Source organism: Candoia aspera, chromosome 10 (genome assembly GCF_035149785.1).
Source record: "Candoia aspera isolate rCanAsp1 chromosome 10, rCanAsp1.hap2, whole genome shotgun sequence".
In the NCBI taxonomy this organism is placed as follows: Eukaryota; Metazoa; Chordata; class Lepidosauria; order Squamata; family Boidae; genus Candoia; species Candoia aspera.
The window spans coordinates 11,039,322-11,067,053 of NC_086162.1; the positions used below are offsets into that span (position 1 = coordinate 11,039,322).

The 27,732-nt window shown below is 42.7% G+C and overlaps 2 protein-coding genes across 2 annotated transcripts in view; both read left to right on the forward strand.

Annotated features, from left to right (window-relative positions):
• The window catches only part of CNKSR1 (connector enhancer of kinase suppressor of Ras 1), a 29,945-nt gene extending 8,060 nt beyond the window's left edge, over window positions 1–21,885 (forward strand). Inside the window, exons 6-21 of the mRNA XM_063312109.1 lie at window positions 428–547; window positions 1,834–1,893; window positions 2,435–2,503; window positions 4,670–4,801; window positions 5,683–5,759; window positions 8,579–8,712; window positions 9,109–9,293; window positions 10,571–10,601; window positions 12,472–12,644; window positions 14,476–14,549; window positions 15,363–15,434; window positions 16,771–16,844; window positions 17,269–17,333; window positions 17,688–17,814; window positions 18,979–19,160; window positions 21,102–21,885. Of these exons, the coding sequence (XP_063168179.1) occupies window positions 428–547; window positions 1,834–1,893; window positions 2,435–2,503; window positions 4,670–4,801; window positions 5,683–5,759; window positions 8,579–8,712; window positions 9,109–9,293; window positions 10,571–10,601; window positions 12,472–12,644; window positions 14,476–14,549; window positions 15,363–15,434; window positions 16,771–16,844; window positions 17,269–17,333; window positions 17,688–17,814; window positions 18,979–19,160; window positions 21,102–21,302 (1,776 nt within the window). The 3' untranslated portion in view covers window positions 21,303–21,885. The remainder of the gene's footprint in view (window positions 1–427; window positions 548–1,833; window positions 1,894–2,434; window positions 2,504–4,669; window positions 4,802–5,682; window positions 5,760–8,578; window positions 8,713–9,108; window positions 9,294–10,570; window positions 10,602–12,471; window positions 12,645–14,475; window positions 14,550–15,362; window positions 15,435–16,770; window positions 16,845–17,268; window positions 17,334–17,687; window positions 17,815–18,978; window positions 19,161–21,101) is intronic.
• SH3BGRL3 (SH3 domain binding glutamate rich protein like 3) overlaps window positions 8,979–27,732 on the forward strand; it is a 40,647-nt gene continuing 21,893 nt past the window's right edge. The window contains exon 1 of the mRNA XM_063312112.1: window positions 8,979–8,983. The gene's annotated coding sequence lies outside the window, so the exon portion shown is untranslated. The remainder of the gene's footprint in view (window positions 8,984–27,732) is intronic.

Consider the following 27,732-nt stretch of genomic DNA (forward strand, 5'->3'; position numbering starts at 1 on the left):
TGTCCTAAGGTGTCATAGTAACATTACCAGAAGGGATGGACTTTAATTTTGGGGCCAATTTTAAGTGGGCTAAAACATATACAGTACTAAACTGCTATGAGCCACAAATGGATAGCAGGCCCATGATGTAACTAAAGCCCTCTAGCTGATGGCCATCACCATATCCTTAGTAGGGAACATTGTTTATTGCTATGTAAGGAGATTTTCCTTTTGCCTATTTCTTAAGTGATCTGAAAAGATCTGCAGAAGATCTATAAAAATAATCCAGAAGCATTTCCCCAGCTGTAGCTGAGCACATTTCGCAGCTCCATAGTTTATGTGTCAGAGCTCCTTGGATCTGGCTTGTTCTTAGAGTGGTCATTCTTGAGGATACTACAGGGCAGTTCAAGCTGTGTTTTCTCATACCCTTTGCCTTTTCACTCTGCAGGGAAGACACATCTCTGGGATCTGTGAGCACATCTTGCATTGCAGCCCAGCTAACCTCCTGGATCAAACAGCCATCTTGGAAACAGTAGAACTTGAACCTGCAGGTCCAGAAGATAGTTTGGTGAGCCTGGCATTGTCTGTACTACAGCTGTTCTGGACAAAAAATGCTGAAGGCAAAGCCCTCCAACTTGATACTTTACCTATACTCAATTCTAGGCTACAAATACCCTTTTCCTGGCTTATGGGAAATCATTGGGCATGTTAACTATGGTCAGTGGTCAGGATCCAAACCATTAGTGAGCAGAGCCCTAGTGGTTTGCTCTTTTCTTATTTTTCTGACACATCTTTTTCTCTCCTCCATGTAATTAACTTGGTTCCACACAAATCTTGGATAATAAATAATGCTTGCCTTGCAGATCTGGAAGGGTCTGGGAAATACTAGTAATCCTGTAAGCTCCCACACCAAAGAAGGAGGTCGGAGATGTCTTTGGGGAATCCCAAGTTTTGAGGAAGTGCCTGAAATGTTTAAAGAGGGAAAACATAAACGGGGAGAGAGAAAGAGCCAAAACAGCCCAAGGAAGACTGAGTGTGCTCAAGGGACATGGAATGCTGAAGGACTGTTGCCAGGGCAGATGAAAAATGGGGTGAAGGAGAGAAGAGTTTGGCTTGGAGGAGTTGACCTCCTGAACAACTTCATCTTGCAACATCTTGTTCCAGGTCCCATCATGTGATGGATACAATGAGAACCTACATAAATGCCTTTATGGAGTCATTCTTCCAGGGTTTCAGAAGAGGGCATCTTGGTCAATCTTGTCTTGCTGTGGTTGGAACAGGAATTTCCCCACATAAAGCAGAAGCTGTACCATTAAATTAAAGGCCTTATTTATATATGTATCCATGTCAACCTTCCGCAACTTCTTCCAGTTGTTGTTGGACTCCAACTTCTGTCATTCTCAGCCTATGCAGCTCACCTGTATGTGAACATCCCCTTGTTTATTTTAGGGTTCCTTGCTGAAAGAACAATGGGCGATGGGGTTGTCAATCCCTGGATAGTTTTATAATGATTGATTTTTTAAAAAAAGTCCCTAAGACAGCCTCAAAGCAAAGTTTCCCCTTTTTGTCTGCGTATGAAATTGCCTTCCACTGGGTTGGACCATCTTGGCCAGCACTGCATCATCTGGCATTCTCCAACCTGGCATACTTCAGATGTTTGGTGACTGGCTGGGATGAACACAGTCAAGTTATCTGAAGGGTGTTGCGTTAGGGAAGACTGATCTCCTTTGATGAGCCATTGCTATCCAGTGACTCAACAGAGATGGCAGGAACTGAACTTACAAGCGGAGTAGCTGTCTCTTGCCGAGCCAGAGTTGGGCTGATAAACGTGTCTCCTAAATCTTCTCTCTGCAGGGCCTGGAGATTAAGTCCTTGCCTTCCTGTGTCCATTTGATATCAGGGACTGCCCAAGAGGTGAGTGTGCGGTGGGAGTGGGTACAATGCATAGCTCTGGTTTTTCCCATCCCATGCACATTCCCAGGCCTAGCCAGGTCACCGTAACTCAGGTCCTTAAAATAGACCTTCCTCTGCAACAGGCTTGCAAGGATCAGGCAGGCAGGAAGAGTTCATCATCTTTCAAGCTCTTGCCTGTGAAAATGTGGCTGAGTCCAACTGTCATTACTTCTTCCCCTCCATGGGGACTCTGCATCATACTTGGCTAATTACCATCTATTCCTTCCCCTCTCCTCCCCTCCTTGGCACTGCTGGTTCCTTCATTCCCTTGCATTCTTTATTGAGCTGGAATTAACCAAAAGGTCAGGCTTGAAGTTAATACTTAATCCCCTGTGCAGGAATCTCTCCTCCTCCACCCTCAAGACTTTGACTTTCCCCATCCAAAAAGTTTCTTGCTTGAATTATATAAACTGTGAGAGGGTCCGGACTGCCTTTTCAGCTCCCTCCCAGCAAAAGTACAGTAGTCATGGCCTTGAGGGTGTCCTGTTTTGTCCCCTTCTAGGCTCCAGCTGAGCACTGCAGCAGGGTCTTCCCAGGCGATGAAATAGTCCAAGTCAATGACCAGGTGGTGGTAAGTCAGGGCTTCTTCTCTGCTTGGTTCCAGGGGCAGGATGAACCATGATGCTGAGCTAGTGATGGGGGAGAGCTCTGGCTGAATGGGGCAGACCTTAATTACCACATGCCTTAATTTCTCTGCTGTATTAAGTTGCTTTGCTGTACGATAGGGAGATCCTTTATGGCCAAGAAAAACATCTCTCCATACTTCCAAAGGAAAAAAGGGATAGAAAAGTTTCCATGTGCTAATATATCAGTGTTTCTCAACCTTGGCAGCTTTAAGATGTGTGGACTTCAACTCCCAGAATTCCCCAGCCAGCCACACATCAGAGTTGCTAAGGTTGAGAAACACTGTAATATATGTATATAAACATAAAAATGAATATAATTAAAATAGGATTTAGCTTCTTATTGTGAGAGAGACTTTGTTTATGTATTGCCCACCTGCTAAGTGGTGATGGGTGACTTCCAACTTTCCTGCCTTCTTTTCCTGTGACCGTGTATCTTTTTTCTCAGAGACTGCCTGGACAAGTCCCTGCAGTTTTCTTGGCAAGGTTTTTCAGAAGTGGTTTGCCATTGCCTGCTTCTTCCTAGGGCTGAGAGAGAGGGACTGGCCCAGGGTCACCCAGCTGGCTTTGTGCCCAAGGCAGGACTAGAACTCACAGCCTCACGGTTTCTAGCCTGGTGCCTTCACCACGACACCCAACTAGCTCTTATTTGAAGACAGGGCAACTCTTCAAATAAGAGAACAATCCTCTATAAAATAGGAGACTTGACTGGCTGCAGCTCATGCAGGCTGATGCCTTTCAACAAAATTCATTAGTCAGAAAAGATGCCATGAGACTTCTTCTGATTTTTTGCTCCCACAGACTAGCACAGCTCTCCTACGATCTGACCAGCATAGTCTCTGCATGAGCTCACTTGCTTTAACTTTTAAGTTAACAGACAGTGCACTGCCCAGATAATAGCTTCAGATTCTGCAGGGACTCGCCACGGTCTAGGGCAGATGATTTTTTCCTACCAAAGGTGTTCATATTTATGTGTAATTGGGGGAGGGCACTGATTGCAAAGGTGATTAATATGCCAATGGTCCTTCTGACTCTGTCCAGTTGTGATAGTGTTGGGGTGTTTGTGACTCTGTGGGTTTGTGTCACTAGGTTTGTCACATGGTGAAAAAAGGTGAAAGGTCCCCTGTGCAAGCACCAAGTCATGTCTGACCCTTTGGGGGGATGCCGCTTTTGTGATGTTTCCTTGGCAGACTATATCAGGGTGGTTTGCCACTGCCTTCCCCAGTTGTCACCTTCCCCAGCAAGCAAGCTAGGTATTCATTTTACCGACCTCGGAAGGATGGAAGGCTGAGTCGACCTGAGTTGGCTACCCAAGAATCCGGCTTCCGCTGGGATCGAACTTGGGTCGTGGGGAGAGTTTCGGTTGCAATACTGCAGCCTACCCCTCTGTGCCACATGAGGCTGTTGTCACATGGGGAAGTCCAGAATACACTAAAGTCTTAACAAAATGACATGCCACATGGGCCAAAATGTGAGCACTCCCTGATTAGAATATAGGGCTGGGCAAATCCTTAAAAAGAGATGCTTTTTAAATTTTTTAAAAATTTTTTAAAAGATGCTTTTTAACACAAAGGCTCATGCATGAAGCGCCTCTCACTGATGCATGAAAGCAACCATGTCTTCCAGGTTTCCATGATTGCTGTGGGAGGCTGCTGTCAGCTGTCTCTGTACATATGCACCCATATCAAACAGTACAGACAGCGATGTAATAGAGATTTTAAAAATCCTCCACAGAAATAATATTAAATAGAGTAAATAGCATCAGAATAAAACTAACTACAAAAGCCATTTTCAGCTGCTCTACAAAGGTTGCCCCAAAGGCCTTGAAAGCAAATTACACCTTTCTGACCTGAAAGATATAATGCAGTAAGTACCAAGCAGATGTGTCGGAGAGGGTATTTCGCAAATGGGGGTCACTAGCAATTCTTTCTTTTATGGCCACCCAACTGATTTGGAAGGAGAAAGTGGCAACCATATTTATCTATGTAAAATGCTGCCTTTCTATGTTGCGTCACAATGCAGTGTGCTTAACAAATGATACAAAGAGTCAGTGTAACACCACTCAATAGCACCATTCTTATTGTTAAACGTAAGGCAAATGGTTGATTGCGCAGGTGGGATGGACCCAGATGAATCTTGTCAAGAAGCTTTTGGAATCATCAAGCCAAGTGACGCTGGTGCTGAAGAAAATCCCACTGGTTTCTTCAGAGACTCCCAGTTCCCCAGGATCTCCTCCTTACCAGCAAGTAAGTTTGATCCAGATCGGTTTCCCCAGCCTGGTGCTTCAGAGTGGAAAAAAGTCAACTCCCACAATTCTCAGCCAGCACAACTTTTTATGCATATGTTGCAATGTCCAGACAATCAATGCACCAATCATGACATTGGTGCAATGTCTACCAATGCCAGAACCTGATTGATCCAAGATTCCACTGCATATGGAAGAGCACGTATCTGTCTGCCCAAAGTGGTCTTTCATGTACAAAATCAGCGACCACAGCTCTCTTCTCCCCTTTCAATAGAAGAGGGGGCATCTCTTATCTTTAGAGCAGTGTTTCTCAACCTTGGCAACTTGAAGATGTGTGGACTTCAGCTTCCAGAATTCCCCAGCCAGTATGGAAATCCCATGGCATCCCTGGAAATCTCATACCATCCAATTTCCAAGACAGTTTCCTAAAATCAGGGATGTCAGTTCCCACCCCCATTTTGTGAGCCATGGAATAGGTTGGCATCTTTTAAATCGCCCCCTAAAAAAATGGAGACACCCCCAGCATCATTATCTAGCCTCATCCTCCTTCCTTAGATGCCCCCTTACCATTTCTCAACCACTGCACCCTTCCCTGGCCTATCTCCTCAAAGCAAGCGATGTGGCCCTAGGCCACCCAAAATAACAACCACCACCACCACCACCATCCTGGATTTGAATTAGAAAAGCAAGGCAGGCACCTTGGAAATTCCATAGTCCTCTGTTTCCAAATATACCTGTGACTCATCTCCTACTTGTATGATTCCCCAGGAGTTTCATTTCTGACTCAACGGGAAGCTGATAGTGGAGAACAGTTTGCTGCAGGAAGCCTTGCTCCTCACCTGAGTCAGATACTGTGCTTAACTTGCTTTGTTTGCTCCCCAGGAGCCAGATGCTTTCTTAGAAGCCCTTAGCTCAAGAAAGGATGACCCTTCAACCAGCTCGGGGTCACCAACATCCAGGTCAGGCATTCACCAACTGCAGGATTTTTTTGTTGGCAAGATTGGGATGGGGATGGTGGTGTGGGATGTGAACTGTGGAAGGCGTGAGAGTCCTGGTCTTGGTACTTGGCCTGGTGGGGAGAATGCCTAGAGCAGACAGAGCATCCATGTGATGGGGAGAAGGCCATGCTTAGAGCTGGGCCTGACTCAGATGGGGTGTTCTCTGGGGGGAAGAGAGAAGAGTTTGCTGGTCTAATGCCTGAGATGTTTTCTCCTGGTTGCACAATATGTGTGAGAATTTTGTATGCTCAATCCAATGATTGTTCATCTGTGCTGGCATCTTCCCAATAATTATTTAGGAGCTGAATGTATCGTGCCGTGTTTCTCAACCTTGGCCACTTTAAGATGGGTGGGCTTCAACTCCCAGGATTCCCCAGCTAGCCATGCTGGGGTTCCATTTAATTTATACAAATGGAGCCACCAGATTTGTGAATAATATAGTTAATTTTGTTGTGCAAACACAGACAGTACTAAGTTAGATGGACTAACTCTGATCTCCCCTGTTATACAGCTTATTAGCTAGAATTCCTACAGCCCGCAGCTTAGTGTGGCTTCTTTGTCCAGTTCACAAAGCTGGTTGCCTACTGAGCGTTTCCAAAAAATAAGGTTTGTGTTAAGCGTAAGGTCTAAGTTAAATGAACAGGCCAGATACTCTCAGCCCAACCTACCTCACAGGGTTGTTGTTGTTGGGGAAAAACCTGGAGGGAGTACTTTATAAGGTGTTTTCAATTTTTGGAGGAAAAGTGGGATATAAATCCTAACCAACAAATGCAGCAGCATTCCTACCCTCTCTAAAATATGCTACATCATATCCTAGGCTGGACCCCAGGCAGAGTTCTCCCTGAACCATGCATGCATATATGTATTATTTTAAAATTCATTCATTCGTTTATTTATTTTATATGCCACCTGACTCCCAACGTCTCAGGGCAGTTATGTGCATACATGCACATACAGTATACCCCTCATGCACATATTTTTCTTTCTCTCTCCCTCTCTCCTGGCAAGCAGATACAATAATGATAAATCAAACCACCAACAACCCGTTCCTTTTCACGGTGTTCAGAATCAGGACTTGAAACGGACACTTCAGTTGGCCAATGCCAGCTTCTCCAACCAGGGCCCTCCAATGAGTCAGCTTTACATTCCCATAAGCCTTGGGGGTAGAAATCCTGAGAGTTGAAATCTGTAAGGCTGCTCAGCTGCTGGGACTGTTTCCCATTTCCTCTGGATTCAGACTACCCCCCTCCCCCGAGTTAGAGGGTGTGGTGTGTGCGAGTCATGGCTTCTTGCTTTCCTTCTACCTAGTGAACTAGGTAGCAATAGGAGAGGATGAAAATAGCAGGGTCAGAAGGCTCCAGAAACTGTTTACGGGCTTCCTAGAAGAGGCTGGCTTCATGAAGGTCCTGCAGATGTGACTTAGTCAATGTAACAGAACATACAATGCCATTTCCACTCCAGCTTTTAGTTGGAACCAAACCACAAAGGAAGAAGTTGGAACTTGTCCCATGAGGACATGCTCTGGTTCAATGAACAGATGGAATATCTCTTGAAAAAAATCGGTGACCTTCCCCTTTCCTGTTGCTCAAGCTACAGCTTGGCTGCACTTTAAACATTCCAATAATAAAATCAAGCATTTTTCCTCTATTTTTTTTCCATCTTCTTATACAGGGTCCCCAAAATAACATGTGGGGAGCGGGAGGGGGTTTTAAATGTCTCTGGGGACGCTGGCCCAGTTCCATGATCCATTTGACTTCTATCTTTATCAAATCCAGCAATGCTTTTGGTCTCCAATCAGGCATCATGAACTTTCTTAGACTATTTTATTTTATTTTATTTATCAAATTTGTCACTGCCCATCTCCTCCCACCAGAGGGACTCTGGGCGGTTTACAGTAAAAGTAGTCAATTAAAACATTAGGCATAAAATATAAATATAATTCAATTCAAGGGTTGAATTGAAAGGGTAAATACAATTCAAGGGTTGGGATGGTTCAACCAGGAGCTTGGAAATGTGCCCCCCTTTTCAGAAAAGGAATAAAAGTAGGCATACAGGACAGAGTAGGAGCTACAGTAACATCCTGGTAAATTGATGTTTTGTACTTGGTTATGTCCAATACAGCTACAGCTGGTGGGAAAGCCTGCCCCACCAGCCATTTTGTCCACAACAGTTCTCAACAGTTATTTGCCCACCAGTCCAAAAATGGTGGGATCCTGCTCTTGCTGAATTACACATGATTTTTTAAATTCTCTTGCTGATAAATACATAAGCTATTTGGGAGGTAGAATGGTGGAAAAGCACCCAACCATTTGCTTGTTTGCTTGTTTTGTTAAAAGAAACTGGGATAAAGTTTACAGATTCATTCCTATGATTATATAGCCTTCCACAGCTTGGCATTGTCTGATATGCTGAGACTACAGTTCCCAGAATTCCTAACCAGCATAGCTGGAGGCTGATTGGGGAATAATGGGAGTTTCAGTCTCAACCTATTTGGGGGACATCTAGTTGGGGAAGGCTGGGTTAGAGAATAACTAGGATTGATATGTTGAAATGGAGATCCAGCATCTCATGATGTTTGGTGCCAAGAAAAGGGGGAGCAGCCAATCTTTTAATTCTCAGTGCCCACAAATACTCAGATGTTTTCCCTAATTGGCATTAAATGCATTCATCTTGATGGAATGCCATAGAACATCTGGCACGGGGGCTTCTGGTGAGCAACATGTAGTTGTTATGTAATAGAGCAGATCAAAGGTTATATATTTTTTTTCTTCACGTCAAAGCATGACAGCTGAATTCGATGGAACCCAGAATTCTGCGCTCAATCTCCCCACTGCTCAGGAGGAACAGAAAGGAATTGATTGCAGGCATCCTGTGGGTAACACCTGTGGCCTGGAGGAGGTCCTTTCTGGAGCAGGTAAGGACCCTGACCTGTTGGGTCTAGTGAAGAACTGCTGAATTATCATAACTTCCTGGACTCTTCCATCCAGCTGTTGATTTATATATTACTTTTATACATATATTTTTCCCATGGAGCTCAGGAATCATCCATTATCATTCTCCATCCCCAAATCCCTAAAATAACATTAAAAAAAACATTCAAATGGAACAGAAAACTGGGCAGGTGCTATATGAAAGGTCATTGCCACTTACAGCATTCTCAAGCTTAGTACAACATCTGGAAGCAGCCAGTGGATTTGGTCCTCACACCTGCTGAGATCATTTTTCCATGTATATTCCCATTGTTTGAGCATCCTGCCAAAATGGTCTAATTTACTGACCGCTTTTCTTTTGTTCTGCCTGATTTTTCCAGAGGCATTAGTTGACCCTGCCCTGGAGAGGCAGGACTTTGGAGCAGATGCCATGGGACATACATCTCCAGATGCTGCCATCCCTTCTAATCCCAGGAAGCAGGAGCATCAACTGGGAGACTCTCTAAGGCCTGAGAATGGATTTGTCAGAGGACAACAGCGGCTGGCATCAGCAGCTTCCAAGGAGGTAAGGCTTTCTTTTGTACTAACTTAACAGATTTGTTTAGGACTTAACACCTTCAGGCTAAGATGCCTATATAAGAAGCATTTTATATGAGATGCATGTATACTAGGACTATGAAAATAATGCTAAATTTTAACATCTGATTTGCAAAATAGATTGAATGTAGACATCCAAATCAATTCATTTAATTAGGTTGATAAGTTCACATCCAGAAAAATTGTCTCTGGACATGGGCAAAAATGTGCAAAACCATCAAGATCAATTCAGTATCATTCATTTCAATCCACTTCCTAACTTGATTCAGAGAGTCAGCTTGATTGAGGGATTCAATCAAATTGTCTTGAAAGATTCTTCTAAGCAAAAACTCACCACATCCAAAAATGTTATACATCTAATATATTATACTTACACATCCATCTGTTTTCTTCACCAAGACTTTAATTAGTGGAGTCCTTTGTTCGTTTGTTTGTTCGTTTGTTTGTTGTACGCTGCCCATAGTCACTTCTTGTGAGATGGGCGGCCGCTACCCCAACTAGGTAACATCATCAATGCATGCATGTGCAGTGCATGATCAGTCCAAGCACTGATGATGTTACCTAGTCGGGTAGTGAAACGTCTGCAAGCAAACCACCAAGCTCAGAGAGCACCAAGGACCCCACAGTTCAACCCTGAGCTACAGAGATTCTCTTCTATTGGAACTAGTTTTATCCGATATTAGTCAATTATAGTAGAAAAGCACTTGGTGTGTCTCGTAAGATAAATAAGAATCATCCATTCATATTCAAACAACAGTACTGGAACAATACTAGGCAAATTTTAGATAGATAGATAGATAGATAGATAGATAGATAGATAGATAGATAGATAGATAGATAGATAGATAGATAGATAGATAGATATACATACAGTAGATGGATTTGGTTGGTTGGTTAGTTAGTTAATTAATTAGTTCTTGGTACTCTCTGAGCTTGGTTGTTACCTAGCCGGGTAATGAAATGTCTACAAGCAAACAACCAAGCTTAGAGAATACCAAGGACTCCAGAGTTCAGCCCTGAGCTACAGATATTCTCTTCTGTTGGCTCTAGATTATCCATCCATCCATCCATCCATCCATCCATATATCTGCCTTCCCCAACCTGTTGCCACCCAGCCTGAGAAAAACTGGGTTTGGGGGGAAAGGGAATGGAAAGTTGTATTCCTGAAAGGGGATTTGCTAGCATCTTTCAGGTCCCTCGTCAACCATGTCACCATGTTTTCTTTTCCTTGGGTGATCCCTTCAGGGCAGCACTGAAATTCGACAGAAGCAAAAAGGTAAGTGGTACCTTGTTGTATTCACTGTGGGCAGGCTGTGTGAATGTCAAACTATGCTTTTGGCACAGTACCCTTCGCAGGATGGTTATTTGAGGGACCACCTCTCCCCAATTACTTCTGCCCGTCCCATCAGATCCAGCAAGAGAGACATGCAACGGGTCCCGTCAGTCAGGAAGCTACACTTGGCAGGCTCGAGGAGGTAGGCCTTCTCTGCTATGGCGCCTGCCTTATGGAATATTTCCCACCTCCCAGTGAGGTCATCTCCATCCCAACTTATTTTTTGGAAGTCCCTTGAGACCTGGCTATGCCATCTGGCCTGGAGATCTCAGGGGACCGGTGAAACCTTGAGGTGGCTCCCTTGCTGATCTAATCTCTTGTGTGTTATATGCTTTTTTAACTTTTTTATTTGACATGTTTAATATATATATATTGCTGTATACCGCCCAGAGTCACATCTTGTGAGATGGGAGGCCGTATAAATTTGATAGATAGACAGACAGACAGACAGTTCCCTTAAATCAGGAAATAAGAAGATATGCATACACCCCCCAAATGGAGATCCAAGAAGGCACTGATGAGTTTCAACTTTTCATGCGTTGATTTCTAGCTAGCAATGCAGACAATCTAATCTTTAGAGGGAAGATTGGTGACTAGAAAATCTGAGGGTCTGTCACTTTGCAAAGCCAATGAGAAAGGCAGTCTTTAGGTTCTCTCTCCTTACAGGCCTTAAACCTTACCAGATTTCAATGGGACGACACTTCAGAGAGGACAGTGCTTTGTCAAGGAGGCCATGTCTCTTAGCTGATAAGATATATGCGCAGACTATATTCATATGATTCAATGATCTCTCACGCTAAAAAGAGACAAAGAAGTTCATACAGAAAATCAGATATTCAACCTAGCCTTCAACCCTGAAGGGATGCTTCACAGAGGAAACATTCAGCCTTCCCAGCTGATGGCTTTAAGGCTTCAATTTATTTACATCAGTGTTTTTCAACCTCGGCGACCTTGAAGTCGCATGCTGGCTGGGGAATTTTGGGAGTTGAAGTCCACACTTCTTAAAGGCTCTGAGATTCTGGTTTATAACTACTGAAGGAAATGCCACCATTCCATTAGCAGATTGGTTCTGCTATCCAACTGTTCTGGCTGTCAACATCTTTTGCCTAATTTTCATTTGTATTTTTCGGCTCTTTAGCCTATACGACAGTTCCCATTTATGCTCTCTTCTGTGTGACAGATATCTTTCAGATATCTCAGTCAATGCTAACCATCCTTGGTTCCTTCAGCCTTTTCCCACATAACATGGTTTTCCACATTCCCAAGCATCTCCTTGCTTTTTCTAAAAGTACTACAAGTATTTTGGACCGTGGACCCATTTGTAGAAACAACAACTTCACGTATGGAATGGAGCCTTGTAGAGAGAATGCTTCTCACTGCAACATTTTGTTAGAGATTTCTCATGCCTCATTCTGTTCCACAGGTAGCACTGTCTATAGAACAGGGTTTCTCAACCGTGGCATCCTTAAGATATGTGGACTTCAACTCCCAGAATTGCTTGCTGGCTAGAGAATTCTGGGAGCTGAAGTCCACACATCTTAAAGTTACCAAGGTTGAGAAGGATGGGACTAGGAGGATGGGACTGGTTAGCAAGATTAAATGCAGTAAGATTTCCAAAGTCAGCAAGATTAAATACACTGCCTTATGTGTGCATGCGTGAGTATGCACGGTGGGGGGGGAGATCAGGAATTCCTTCAATACCTTCCATTCCTTCATTACATCAATTCAACTTAACTGTGGTGTGTGTGTGTCCTTTAGGGCCTTTTAAAAATGTGTTAGGCAATTATTTTTTTTCTTCTGTTGCTTTAATGAGGAGTCACTACCCGACTAAGCAGACGGCGCATCTCCTGCCAGGAACTGGGAAAAGTGGACTGTGACGGTTGGCTCTTAAAAAAGAAAGACCATGTGGGCTTCATGGCCCAGAAATGGAAACGGTTTTGGTTTGTGCTGAAGGGGCACAACCTTTACTGGTACAGCAATCCCAACGTGAGTGCATTCAGGACTTAACATCGACACCTTATGGCAGTGTTTCTCAACCTCGGGAACTTTAAGATGTGTGGACTGCAACTCCCAGAATTTCCCAGCCAGCCATGCTGGCTGGAGAATTCTGGGAGTTGAAGTCCAACCTTCTTAAAGTTCCCAAGGTTGAGAAACACTGCCTTATGGCAACCAGTAAACTCAGTGTATCAGATTTCCATTTATGTTTAAAAACTTTTAAAAATAAACAACAGCAACAACAATGCATTAATAGGCCAAGATCATAAGTTTGCGAGTGAGTGCCAGGGCAAATGAGCAGAGGCGCTATTCTGAAGATCCCACACTTTTATCACACTGGAGGCTGAGGACTTGATTGAGGTTACACCCAGGAAATTGTAAGCCCTGAAAAATGTCAAGGCCAGGGGAAGGGTATCTTTTCCCGTTTCGTGTGGTCCTGATGTCAGCTGACATGTCCCCACCATGTGGCCTGGAAGACCCAAATCAAAATGCTGCCCTTCCATTTCCAGAAAGGTTTGAGGAAACTACAGGAGAAAGACAGTTTGGGGTAGTGGCACACATGCTGGGCTGAGAAACCAGGAGACGGTGAGTTCGAGTCCTCCCTTCGGCGTGAAAACCCAGATGGGTGACTTGGGGCCAGTCCTTCTCTCTCAGCCCAGCCTACCTCACAGAGTTGTTGTGGGGAAAGTAGATGGAAGCATTATGAATGCTGCCTAGGGTTGTACAAAAATAAAGGTGGGATATAAGTCTGATAGGTAATCAATCAGTCAATTAATCAGTGATTATTTTAGCCTGGCCTTCACCAGCCTCATGACTTCCAGTTATGCTGGACTGCAAAACATCCACACTTTTTGCTGGCTAGCCAGCATGGCTTCCTCCCACAGCCAGTGCAGCACAGTGGTTAAGCTGCTGGACTATGACTTGGGAGACCAGCTTCAAGTCTCTGTTCAGCCATGGAAGTTCCTTGGGTGACTAAGCTGGGCACTTTGCCTTAGCTCATAAAGGCTGTTGTGGGAAAGATGGAGAGGAAATGTTATGTTTGCTGCCCTGAGTTCCTGGTGGGATACAAACCTAAAAAAGAAACAAGTGAACTTTTAAATGAACTTAAAAAAAAAAAAGCCATACAGGTAGTCTTCACTTAATGACCACAATTAGGACTGGAAGCAATGCGGTCATTAAGTGAATCTGGACCCGATTTATGACCATTTTGTGGGGGTCGTTAAGTGAATCACATGATTTGCTATTGGTTTTGCTTATCGGAAGCTGGCTGGGAAGGTCGAAAAATGACGATCAAGTGACTGCAGGATGTTGCAACCGTCGTAAATGCACAATGGCTGCCAAGTGCCCGAATCATGATCTTGTGACTGTAGGGACACTGCAACGGTCATAATTCAAGGAACGGTCGTAAGTTAGTTTTGTCAACGCTGTCGTAACTTTGGACAGTTGCTAAGTGAACGGTTGTTGAGCGAGGACTACCTATATGTATTCCCTAAAGGTGTTTCTGGTTTTCTGATCTGGGTCACCAAATGTTTCAGAGCTTTTCTGTACCAGAGGCAGCACAGGGAGAAGTTCAGTACGTGAATGCTTCTCTATTGTCCCTTTAAGACTAGCCTATGTTGTTGTTGTATCACAAGCTTCTTCATGGGATGAACTTCAGTCTGTTCCGTTCATTCAGTGAAGACTGGCTTCATTTAGGAAAACTTGTGATAGATTAAAAGCCTTTAAAATGTCCCTAATCTTTCTGTTTGTGACAGAGGACTAATACTGCAAGCTCTCTCTTCTTCTCAATGTTCTCTCCCCTCTTCCTCTTTCTGAAAACTAGGATGAGAAAGCTGTGGGGTTGATCAACGTGTCTGCCTACAGATTGGAGAGCACCAAGGAACAGAAAAAGAAATAGTGAGTCCAAAATGAATGGCCCCCTTGAGCCCTTTTCCTAGGACAGGGTTTCTCAACCTTGGGAACTTTAAGATGGGTGGACTTCGACGCCCAGAATTCCCCAGCCAGCATGGCTGGCTGGGGAATTCTGGGCGTCGAAGTCCACCCATCTTAAAGCTCCCAAGGTTGAGAAACCCTGTCCTAGAAGGAACAAGCCCTGAATCAGCTTTCTCCAATGTTGGAGCCTTCCAAATGTTTTAAGCTCTTCAGCAGTTTGTGAGCTCCAAATGCATTTGGTTTGTAAACTGACAAGGCATATACACTAAGAGCAAACTTGATTTCTGTGTTAAATCCTTACAGAGCCAGTAGGTTACCATTTGTACATCCAAGGGCACTATGGGTAGGCTTGAGGGAATCCTAAGCTTTGCAGAATTCAGGGGGGAAAAGTTGGGAGGCAGGAGCTCTGCAGTAGAATTGCTCAAAAATGGCACTTTGCGGACGAAGCAAATGCACTGGCATGGAGTGTTGGCTGACTGTCTCAGGGAAGGAAGAGAGGGCCTTGGAAAGGAGATGGGGCAGGATGAAATAAATTATTCTAAGAAAGGACACTGTTGGCTGGCTGCAACTTTGAACAAGAGTTTTCCCTATTGATTGGAGTAGTTTTCTTATCCATATATGAGCAAAGAAGAACAAAAATCACACTGGTTGCACAATGCTTTCCAAGCCTTGATATGCAACTGTACCCATGTACATTGGTAGTTGGGTATAGGCGTGACTCCCAACAGCAAAGAATTGTGAGAAATCCCACTACTGCCACCTCTTTTTCCTCCCCAGTGTTTTCCAACTCACACATGAGAAGTACAAGCCCTTCATCTTTGCAGCAGAAACCCTGGCTGACCTGAGCATGTGAGTAACCAGTTTGTGTTCCACCCTACCAGCCACCCCAGGGACTGAGTCAATAGCCTCTAATGCATTTGATAGACATTTGTGAAAAGCTTGAGTGTCTTCAGGAAATGTTAGCGGATCCCAAAGGCTTGAATGCAACTCCATCATAGAGGGTCATAGGAGCAGAGAAGTAGGGCTTGGATGGTCAGGTCATTTTTTGATAGATAGATAGATAGATAGATAGATAGATAGATAGATAGATAGATAGATAGATAGATAGGTCATTTTCTGATATCTATCTAAAAATGACCTGTGTCTGAACCATCCAATCAAAATGTGTGTGTGTGTGTGTGTAGATATATATATACATTCATTCATTCATTCATTCATTCATTCATTCATTCATTCATTCATTCATTCTTTATATGTATATGTGTATGAGAGATATATTAAGAGCGAGTTAAATAAATCAATCAAGGTGGGTTGGGCTGAGAGAGGGACTGGCCCAAAGAAGTCACTCAGCCGGCTTTCATGCCTAGAACTCACAATCTCCTGGTTTCTAGGCCAGCACCTTAAGCACTACACCAAACTGGCTCTCAAACATTGCTGTTTTCCCTCCATTCTTCCTTTTGCAAGGTGTCTGTATGTTTCATTGCTGTTCCTTCTTATTTTTGAAAAACCAAACACATCTCTGTTTGGATCTTAAACAATTCTCATCAAGATGTTTATATCCTGACCTCTTCTTGTCCCTTTCCCCAACTGGCAGTACCTATGAACATGAAGATGAGTTATTAGTTCATCTCTATGCACAATTCCTTTTTAGATTGATTCAAAGTTATGGAAGTTTGGAATATTGTATTTCATGAGAGAGTGGGCTGAAGCAGTGTCTGTGCTCAGCTACAGGAGGGGATGATGGGGGGACTGATCTAGGAAGAACTGACCATCTCTACTGGTATAGAAGCTACCTCCATCAAAACCTGAAGAAGGGCCAAAGTGCTTCCCCAACTTGAATGGCATTTTCATTCTGTGTCTTCCTATCTAAATGGATTATTGCTGATGAGATAAAACATGGAAGGGAGGCACTATAAATAGGCAGCTTTCTCTGAAAGCTTTGCTAATTTTATTCCAGCCAGGATTTACCAAAGACACAAAGAAATCTAGGGAGTATCCATTATCAGCGGTTTTTGCTGACAACTTTTTGAAGCTGCAAGCCTTTGGCAAATTCCAGAGGCATAAAGGTTTGGGAATGAAGCCATAAAAGGGAATTGGTTTGGAGACAGATTTGTTTTCAGCTTTTTCAAGGTTGTGAGGAAAACATCTTGGAATCTGGAAAATAACAAGCTGCGTTTCTTCCCAGGTGGGTCAGCCATTTGATCACATCTATGACAAAATATACAGTACCCCATAAATCTGTGCCACCTAACCAAGAAGGTAAGTGCCTCGTGAAAAAATATCATTTCCTACTGGCCCAGGTACATAAGACATGACACATCTGCATCAAATTTATTAAGTAAGCTATTCACCTGAAAGCAGGATGACCTTGAATTTAAGACAGTTCCATACCCCACCAAAAAAGAAAAAAAACCATCTGCCTGGTATCCACCTGGTTTCAGCAACATGATGTCAACCTGGATATGGATAATTTCTCCAAGTCTTCACCTTCCTGACTTCAGTGGTGGTGGGAATACACGCACCCACAGATACAAAGGAGGAACATGGTGGCTGGAGATGATGGGAGTGGTAATGCAGCACATCCAGAGGAGACTAGGATGGGGGCAGGAGGGTGGTGTGGTGCTATTTATCCCATTTCAAAGTTTCCATTCAAATATTTTTCTCTGGGCTCGTTCCCGCCCAGATTGCTACAGCGAAACAGAAGCAGAAGATCCTGAGGAGGACTCTCCTAGGCCGAGCTTCGACCAGGTCAGTATCTTCATGATGGAACATAATTATAAAAACAGTGGGTTGTTCTTACTTTAAAGTATCTTGATGCTTACAGTATCATAAACTCATTTGGGATTTTATCATTTTGGGGAAATGCGAAGCGGTAGGTAAATACAACAAACAGATTGAAATTTCCAAAATGCCCCTGATTCCAGCATGCAAAATTAAGGATGGGCATCCTGTTCCATGCATTTGGCTGTGTTTGGAAGGGACTGCAATGCAACCATTAAAGAGATCACTGCAGAAGAATGGTGGATGTAGTGAGGTTGACGTCAAGGGGGTTATACTCACATTCCTTCTGTGTCCATTATTTTCTCCCTTCATTTCTTGCAGCCAAAGCAGAAGGAATTGGAGAAAGCTCAGTTGCCGGCAGGAGCTGTGGGGAGTAGCCAAAACCCTCCGGCCAGCCCACTTGTCCAGGACAACGGAGATGAGAAAACAGCGTCTCCCTCTTCTCCAGGTGAGCTCACCTTTCGTACCTTCCCAAGTTGCACTGGAAAGAACTTGGTGAGATATTACAAAGGTCAACTATAATTGTTCATCATTCCAGGAACAGAAGGGTCAAATAGTGCAGATTTCTCTGTAGGATTTCTCAAATGTTCCCTGAACAAAGGCAGCTAAGTGTGGGAAGGCAAGCTAGAACAGTTGAGTGGACCAACATCCAAGCCAATGGACTGAGACAGAGGAATTATCGGTATAAAACTTTAGGCCAGCTTCCTTCAATTGGCCTCATCCAAATATTTCAGACTACAATATTCCTTTTCCCCTGCCAAACTGACAGGGAGTGTCATGCATGTGTATGCATGTGTCAGTAGCTCAATGAAGACTTGGCAATCTTTTTTTTTTCCTGTCGAGACTGTGTTCCATTGGTACAATTATTTAGGGCACCCACATGCCAGTACAGGTGAGTAGATGGTGCCATTCTGTTCTGGAAAATTCCCCTTTCTTCCTCTTTCTGTCACCCTTTTTCTCTCTCTGACCTTCTCTCTTTCCCCAAGTAGCAGGCTGGCTTCGTGGCTCTTGCCAGGGTCTGAATTGCTAGTCTGCACAGAAATTAACCTGAGGGCTGCAAGTTGCTTGATCCTGAATTGAAAATAAATAGCCTCTAGAAGAGAGAAAGCTAGAAGAGAAATTTTAACCCTGACAAAGCATAACAGGTTGGAAGGATCTGAGCCTCCATAGACCGCATTTCCTTTTGCAATGTTAGTCGGTGGTCCTTAGGCACCTGAAATGAAATCTCTCAGGATTCTGCTATTAGTTGGCTGAACTCCATGCTGCAGAGTGCAATTTTACTTATTTATTTATTTTCTATCCCGCCTTTATTGTTTTTATAAATAACTCAAGGCGGCGAACATCCCTAATACTCCTTTCTCCTCCTATTTTCCCCACAACAACAACTGTGAGGTGGGCTGGGCTGAGAGAGAGTGACTGGCCAAGGTCACCCAGCCGGCTTTCATGCCTAAGGCGGGACTAGAACTCACAGCCTCCTGGATTCTAGCCCAGCACCTTAACCACTAGACCAAACTGGTTTTCTTGCGGGGACCTTCCTTGTTTCTTTGGATTGTTGTCCAGTTGCATCCTGAAAGCTCTTTTAGTTCAGAGCGGTGTCTTGTGTCTTATGAAGATCCAGCAGGAGAAGAACTTGAGTCGCTGATCAAGTGTCTGAAACAAGGGGGAGTATCGCTTATTGGGGAACAACAGGTGTTCACCCGTGAATATTACCGGAAATCCTTTGTCAAACGGAACAAGAACCCAAAGGTCAACGAGAAAGTACATCTGATTCGGACTCTTCAAAGCACACTCAAGGCAGGTGGAACATAACTTTGTGCCGGGAAACAACTCTGTTTGGGGGTAGATACCTCAGGGTGTGTGTTTGCGTGTGTGTGTGTGTGTTGTAGGGTTTCTTTTGGGTTTTTTGGCTTACTGAAAGAGAGTTATGGAAGATGCTGGTAAAGAAGCCAAGCTGCAGGTTGCACATAGTTCTCGAGATGTACTTCACTAACTAGGCACAGATTAAATTCCTATTTTAGTCTTAATGGCCACTTTCCTTGAATCCTAACATGCAAAAGGGAAAATGTGTGAAATATGGATTTTATTTTTATCGTATCATGTTTTACCTTTTGGCAAAGACAGCGGCATAAATGATTCCATCTCTTGATTACTTTAGCCTCACAATAATCCTTTAGAGAGGTAAGGAGGACAGAGCATAATTAGCTCACTATCATGACTACATAAAGATTTAACTGAGGATCTCCCCGAGCCCCATACCGCACACTAACTGCTGTGTGTCGGGCTAGCTTCTGAAAAGATTCCACATAGGGAATCCTCTTTTTGAAATCTTATGGGGCTTAACAAGAGCTGAAGCCCCATGTCTATAAGGTCCTATGCTGAATGTGGCCAAACCTGTCAGTAGGAAGGCTGTGAGAATTGGCTGCAGATGGGGTATCAGTGAGAGGATGGGAATAGCACTTGTTCTAAGCAGAGGACCCCAAGTTCGGTTCTTGGGTTCTCCAGGTAGGGAAAATAAACATGTCTGAAGCCCTGCAGAGCTGTTGCCACTAAATGCAGAAAGTACCATGGAGAGTCATGAAAGTTCTCATTCAATAGAAGTAGCTTCCATACTGTCGATATGTCACTGTCGAATTGTTTCTGGGTCCAATTCAAGGTTTTGATGCGGACCTTTGATAACCCTGATCAACCTGGGACCGGAGTATCTTGACTGTCAAAGGCGATTCTTGTGCTCTTGTCTGGTGTCCATCTGGGCTCTTGTCTGGTATCCAGGCCAGGTGTCCAGGCCAAGTGAGGCAGGTAGCTACAAGGACTTCCTCAACTGTGTAGGCAGGATTCCCATGATAATGTCTTTTCACTGCAGGGAAAGACAATCCTCTTCTCCTAAGCATTTCTGTAGTTTAATTATGTAATTATTTAATTATTTTCTATCCCATCTTTATTATTTTTATAAATAACTCAAGGCGGGGAACAAGGTGGTGATAAATTTAATAAATAAAATAATAAATAAATACACCCTCCTCCTCCTATTTTCCCCACAACAACAACCCTGTGAGGTGAGTTGGGCTGGGAGAGAGTGATTGGCCCAAGGCCTCCCAGTCAGCTTTCATGCCTAAGGCGGGACTAGAACTCTCATACCATGCCTGATTGGCTCTTGGGCTGAGAGGGAGGGACTGGCCCAAGGTCACCCAGCCGGCTTTCACGCCTAAGGCGGGACTAGAACTCTCGGTCTCCTGGTTTCTAGCCCAGCAGCTTAACCACTAGGCCAAACTGTCTAAGAGTTTTTAGAATTTTTTTTTAATTTTAGAATTTTAAGAGACTGCCCCTCTCCAGAATAGTGGACTTTATATGTTTCCTGTGCTGTTCTTGAATGGCGTTTTATTGTTGTTTTTTCCTTTTAGAATTTTAGAAAATTTCAGTAGTTTAAATCTTACTGGAATCTGGCCAGACACCTCTGGCTCTTGGATGGATTAGAAATATAATGAATAAAATTGATACTACCTCAAGGGAGAGCAGTTTGTAACTGGAAGGTCGTTACTATATTGGTGTCCTGCTGCTCAAGACATTAAAATATTTTGAGACAAACTGGTAATGGGGGTGGGCACTTGTCTCTGCTGAAAGAGATCTAGCAAAACATTTAAAAGCCACCCCAAACTGCTGTGCTACTCTGGCCTCTGTTGTCCTTGTAAAAGTGAGTCATGCATCAGCATTAGCCAGAACATTCCTTTCCTTCCCCAGGCCAAAACTGCTGAGCTCCAATTACTTGATATTCTACTCGAGGACGCCCAACTGACCTCTGAGAAATTCAGGAGCTGGAAAGAACAACATCAGGAGTTATACCAGGAAATACAGATGTGGTGGGATAAAAAGCTGAGCCAAGACAATGACGCAATAGACTCAAGTTTCAACCTCATCTTGGAGGCAGGTGCAGCTCCGTGACATCTGTCTGTAGGACCTGTGCCCCAGGGGCTAAAAAGTCCTCGCCCCAGCTCCACTTATGCAGCATCAGACAGAGCTGCAGTTTTGCCATTTCTGACTTCTGGACACGAACAATTTTATGACAAGCTTCATCTTTAGATGGCGTTGGGATTACATTTGGGGCAGCCCCAAAGTTTTATCCAGACAGCAACACTGGCCCCAAAGGGTTCTCTCATTCTAGAGAGATGGATTACAAAGGCAGTTGCAACTGAGAAAGGTGGTTTCTGAGAAAGGCGGTTTTTATATAATGATGGAAATTTCCTGACTATGCAAAGTGGAAGATCAACACAGCAGGAGACGGCTAAGCATCTGGGAAAGAGCTGGCACTGACTAGCACAGACTTTGTGCCCTTCAGACTTCTTCAAAACAAGCCATCTCCTCCAACATGTTTCAAGTTGAAACCTTCTCTTGGGTATATTGAGTAACTGAGAGACAACACAGTAAACCACAGTTTGTGGTTTTCAACGATGATAGCTTACATTGCAAACCAGCTTGCATTAGAAGCAGAATACTGTAAACATATAAGAAATGAGTTATATAAATAAATGTTTCTAAAGATAAGTCAAACATTATTTTCCCTTATAGTCATTTTCAAAATGACCATTTGCCAGTGATCTAGCTGCAATACAACAGAATGAATAGCAAGAGGAAAACGGCTTGTTAGTCCAGAAAGAACTGTTAACTTTTAAAAATATTCACGTTTTGATTTTTAAAAAAATCCCTGCAGTTACTGAAAATACTCACTCTTTCAGGGGCTAACTCTTATTTTTGTCTTATAAATTGTACTGCTACAAACTGTTTTTTCCCCTAAATGTACCAACATATCTCATTAACTTGGCTGTTTGGGTTGCAATCCTGCTGCTACTTAACAGCTGAATTTCCTTTTAAAAGAAAATATTTCTTTTTCTCTCTCTACCTCCCCCCCTCCTTTTTTTAAGGAAACCTGATCAACCTCTTCTGGGCCTCTTTTTTTACCTTCGCCTCCTTAACCTGTCTATAAAATGTAGAAGAGAAAAGGGCTGGTACTCTTGTGTGGTGAGTTGTGCATTGCCTTCTTGAGTGTGTTGGTACACTGAGTGCATTGCACTCAAAAGTTGTTTCTTTTATTTGGTGCATCCCATAAATAGGCACCATTCTTCTCTTTGGATTCTGAGCCATCACACCTAATACAGCAGCAGAGTTCCTTTGAAGCTCATCTTTGCCATGACCTGTCCAATTGTGATGTGAAAGGTCCCCTATGCAAGCACCGAGTCATGCCTGACCCTTTGGGGGGACGCCGCTTTCGTGATGTTTTCTTGGCAGACTATAGTGGAGTGGTTTGCCATTGCCTTCCCCAGTCAACCTGTCCAATTAGTTTTGGTCAAATCATTTGCAGTGAAGCTGAGTAGCTTAAGCTCTGGAAGTTCCTTTCATGGTTTATTTCTGTACTAGAATGCCTGGTTTGTTTTCCTTCCAAATGAGGTATGGCTGACTTGAGTTTACATACACACCATCAAAAAGAGACCTTTGCAAGGTTTATTTGCTGGTAAATATGAATGTGTGTAAATTGGACAAAGTTTATATTGTACATAGAAATGCAAGACATTCTCTAGAGTTGGGAAAACCTTGATCAGGGGACCTGCATGCTAAGTGTTGGTTTGCATCTACTGTATATGCTTTAAATCACTGTTTTTCCAACTTGGCAACTTTAAGAGGTGTGGACTTCAACTCCCAGAATTCCTCAGCCAGTAGGCTGTATGGGGAGTTCTGGGAGTTGAAGTCCAGTTGCTAAGGTTGAGAAACAGATGTATAAGGGAATTAACCTCAGTCCTTTAGATCTATTTCTCTTCCTCCTTTACCATGTTGATTCTTTAAGTTATCTTTTTTGATTTGTAAATTGAGGATGAATTTGAAACTCAGCTGTATTCAATCATTCAAAATGTAAAAACTCTTCAACACATATGTTGGAAGAGCTACAAGTAGCATCTCAAGAGTTAATAACCAATTCCTCTCAAAAATGCCTGTGTACCTTTGGATAATGGCAGCGCTATCTTTATTTTATACCAGGAAAATGCAGATGGGGGGGGGAGGAGTTATGGACTCAGTTGGCTTTTAAGTAGCATCAGAAATGTACTCCAAAACAAGCCAGAACAACAATTATATTTATTTTAAACCAGCTACATTTAATACAGTTGAATGCCATCAAAAGAACATACGATACAATCATAAAAATCACTTCCCGTGAATTCAATATCACATTAAACATTGCACATTAGAAAATTATATAATAGGGTGGCAACTTCTGGAGGGAGGTCACACCCAAGATTTTGGGGCCACATGTGCCCAGTGATTTAGGGTGGCTTGCAGTGCCTCTAGTTATACACCCTCAATTTATGAATATTTGCTGAGTTTGGATGTTGAATCCCTGTTTTTACTCGAAGATTCCCTAAAGCAGTGTTTCTCAACCAGAGCAACTTTAAGATGTGTGGACTCCAACCCCCAGAATTCCCCAGTCAGAATTCTGGGAGTTGAAGTCCACACATCTTAAAGTTGCTCAGGTTGAGAAACACTGCCCTAAAGAATGACTCCAGATGTACTGGAACTACCCCTTTCAAAAAGTCCAGCCAGAATAGGCAGCCTCAACACAACTAGAAGACACCAGTTAATGAAGACAGTTCTACCTCTGTTCAGTATCTTTTTCTTCTTTCTGGTTTATTGTGGGAAAATGCTGTGAACAGGTTTCATGTATCCACACTACCTAAAGATGGTCTGCTTCTTTTGTCTTGTCAGATTCATTCCTTATTCCTTATTCTTTATTTTTAAAACACAAATTATAATGGGTTACAGCAGGGTTTCTCAACCTTGGCAACTTTAAGGTGTGTGGACTTCAACTCCCAGGATTCCCCAGCCAGCTGGCTGGGGAATCCTGGGAGTTGAAGTCCACACATCTTAAAGTTGCCAAGGTTGAGAAACCCTGGATTAGAGTAACAGATTTTCACTAGAGTAATAGATTTTCATGGAGAAAATCTTACCTATGTGGTTGCTGACAGTCAGCACTGTCTTGATGGCACATAATCAAAAGAGTAAAAGGTGCACATGCTGATAGATATACACAAAAATGTTTAGAAATAATGTTATTTACATACAGACATCTCTCCATAGTGAGGAACCACTGTCAATCGTTTGCTAAATGTACTGCTGATGGCCAACATTCAGCCGCTGCACCCTGTGCTTTTTAATGTTTTTTTTTAACCTTTCAAACAGAACTTGGAGTGGGGAAACATTTAAAGTAGAGAACTGTCCTCGACAAAACAGTATGTCTACAATTAGCACAGCATCACATCTTGCAAATCCTTTTGGGGAAGGTGTTATCTATCACAGATAGAGCTTGTAAGCAAATTCGTAAATTGTAAAATTTGAATTGTAAGTAAATTTACTTACTGAATTGTAAGTAAGTATATTTAGTGAATTTACTGAATTTACTAAATTTTACTTACTGAGTTTACTAAATTTACTAAACTTACTACGTTACTAAACCTAAATTTACTTACTGAATTGTTTTATTATATGTACAAAGCCCGGGTACGCTAAAATGATTGGCTTGAAAAACGCCAGCATATTTTGTTCCCATTACTGCTTTGCTGTCCCCAGACTCTTATGTACCTTAATAATCAACAATATACGGCAAAGGCCAACCCTGTAACCTGCTGCTGTGGAAACTGGTGGCCGTCAGACACATGCCAGCCAAGGTCTCTGCTGCTCCTCCAGTCCAACCTAAATAAAGACAGGTGCCAAGACGATAGCTGTCCTTGGTTGGGCTCTGTGGATTGGCAATGTTCATTAGAGCTCTGTATGCCATGTAAGATGTAACACAGAGATACAAGACTCCAGAATGCGTGAGAAAAAGCCCAGAACCTCTTGTAAGGCAGCAGTTTGGCTGGTGAGACCACCAGTGGGCTCCCAGGTGAGCAAAAACATAACCCAGGAAGCCAACCAGCACCAAAAGAAGAGTCAAAGTCTTCATCATCTGTAGTGGCCAAGAAACGGCCATTTCCTCTGGGATAGGTTGGCATATCTCGGCTTGTATACTGGTCACTTCCATGCAGCTCTCCCAAAGGCCATCACTGAAGGAGACATCTGGAGGAAAGCCAGGTCTTTGGGAGAATTCACACCATTGTGGTGTTACAGTAGCGGCCAACATCAGGATCCAGCCTACGGGGGCAACCACCAGTCCAAATATTATGGCACCTGTTGTCATATTGGCTGAAGACTGGGGAAGATGTATCTTCTAGATAAGAGCTAAGAGGAGAGGAGTAAATGATTCTTCTAAAAGAGCAAAATGACCCTTTCCTCCTAAAGAACAAGAACTTCCTTCAATCCTGCTTATCTCCTGATTTGGGACTAAAGTTAGAATCCAAGGGGTTACCTTTTATAGTTTCAGAAGCTGTATCACCTTAATGCATTTGCACACACTTGCATGTTCAAATTCTAATTACAAACAAATCAACTTCCTAAAGTATGAATGTTATGGCTTGACCAAACCAAGCTTTTTCTATCTAATAACATGTTAACAGTGGAGCTCCTTCTATTTCTGGAGCCTGTTCATGGCCAGTCATAATGAATACCTTTAATCATTAAAAAGCCACATGCTGGCAACGGAAATACAAACGTGTTGTGAATGACCTATTAACCTAATGTGATCCTGGCTTCGACGTTGCTCGGTTGTGTTACATGAAAGGCATTAGCAAGTCAAAAAAGGCTATTTTTATTTCTAAGCTGCTGCAGGAAAATGCAGAAGGTATGTTGAGCACCTTTGAAGTAGTCACATCATCAAAACCAATGCTTTTATTGAAATTATTAAAGCTGTCGTGCTTTTACAAAAGAACTGGAAGAAAACATGCAGTTTTGAACTATGAGATGTCTTATAAGCACTGAAACATAGAAGAGCATTCTTCTATACGTTTATTGTTTTTAGTTTTGGAGACAGAGAAATTCAGATAGATGTGCAAGGCAAAAATAGTAGAATAGTGGTACGTAGACTGGCTCTGCATATTATGTTATCTCTTTGTTTGTTTTAACCCTAGTATACTGGACATACTTGTCTTTTTTTCGGAGGAGCCAAATAGAAGACTTCACCTGTGAAGGGACTGGGTTAGGGTTAGAGTTTCTGAAAATATCCCTTAATTCATATTTTCCTAATTTTTCTCTCCTTCCACATAATCTTAATAATCCAGATCTCCAATCCTGAAGATGAACCTGCACACTGGAAAGCAAGTATTTACAGACTGTAATAAACTCTGAGACCTAGGCTGCTTTGTGGCATTCTGTTGATGCTTAATATTTGTAAGGAATTTTGAAAAAAAATATTTTAGTACTATAGTAAGGGGGAAAATAATAAAACATTTTATTTTTTATTTTATTTTGTTCCGTTTGTATAGCCACCCATCTCACATATTTGACTTTAGGTGGCTCACACAGTAAAAATACAAAAAGTAAATACAAATAAATAACCAAATAACATTCCCCCCTCCAAATAACTCGGGGAATATGTCCATTTTAATTACATTTTGTCAATTGGTTCAGTAATTTATCAGCTGTCACCAAACTTACAGATCTACTATACAGTATTACAACTTTTATCATCCTTAACCAGAAACTTGCTGAGGTGATGGGATTCTAGCTTAACCCTTCTAGAGGCCATCACAAACATGATGGATCTGCAGGTGTATTCTTCAGGATTCATAAACACCTGATTCACACAAAAGCCAGTTTGGTATATTGATCAAAGTGTGGACTAGGTCTAGGGAAGCTCACTCACTGACTTTGGATTCGTCCCTCTCATTTAACCCAACCTACTTACAAGACGGGTGTGGAGAAAAACGTGGAGGAGGATGTGCTATGTAGAATGCCTTGTACTCTTGAATGAAAAGTAGGATATAAATCTAGTCAATAAATACACATTTCAGTGACCTGATGGGGTGAACTTACCCTCTCAGCACATTGTACTGTATATACACTTAAATAAGTAATAAATTTATAAATATATATAAGTTATAAATAAATAAAAATATATTGTATGTTTACTGGAGTCCTGGCCATGGGACCTGACAAAATGTTAATACTGTGCCGTAAGGGGAAATATAATAAAAATTAAAACCCATACACAACACAAACATACTTTCTGGAACCTTCATCAGCATGCATTCAGTATGTCATGTAAAGTTTGGCTAAGTATCCTGTGTAACACAGCCTAGGTACAAATCCATACAAGTATAGATAGCTTGTAATGTATTGTTGGTTCTTGACAGCAATAATGGGCAGAAATGTCTGATTTGCAGCTGCTCAGTTTTTCAACTAGTCAACCGCATTTCTTCTTTATCTAATGGAAGAGAGCCAGTGTGGTGAAGCGGTG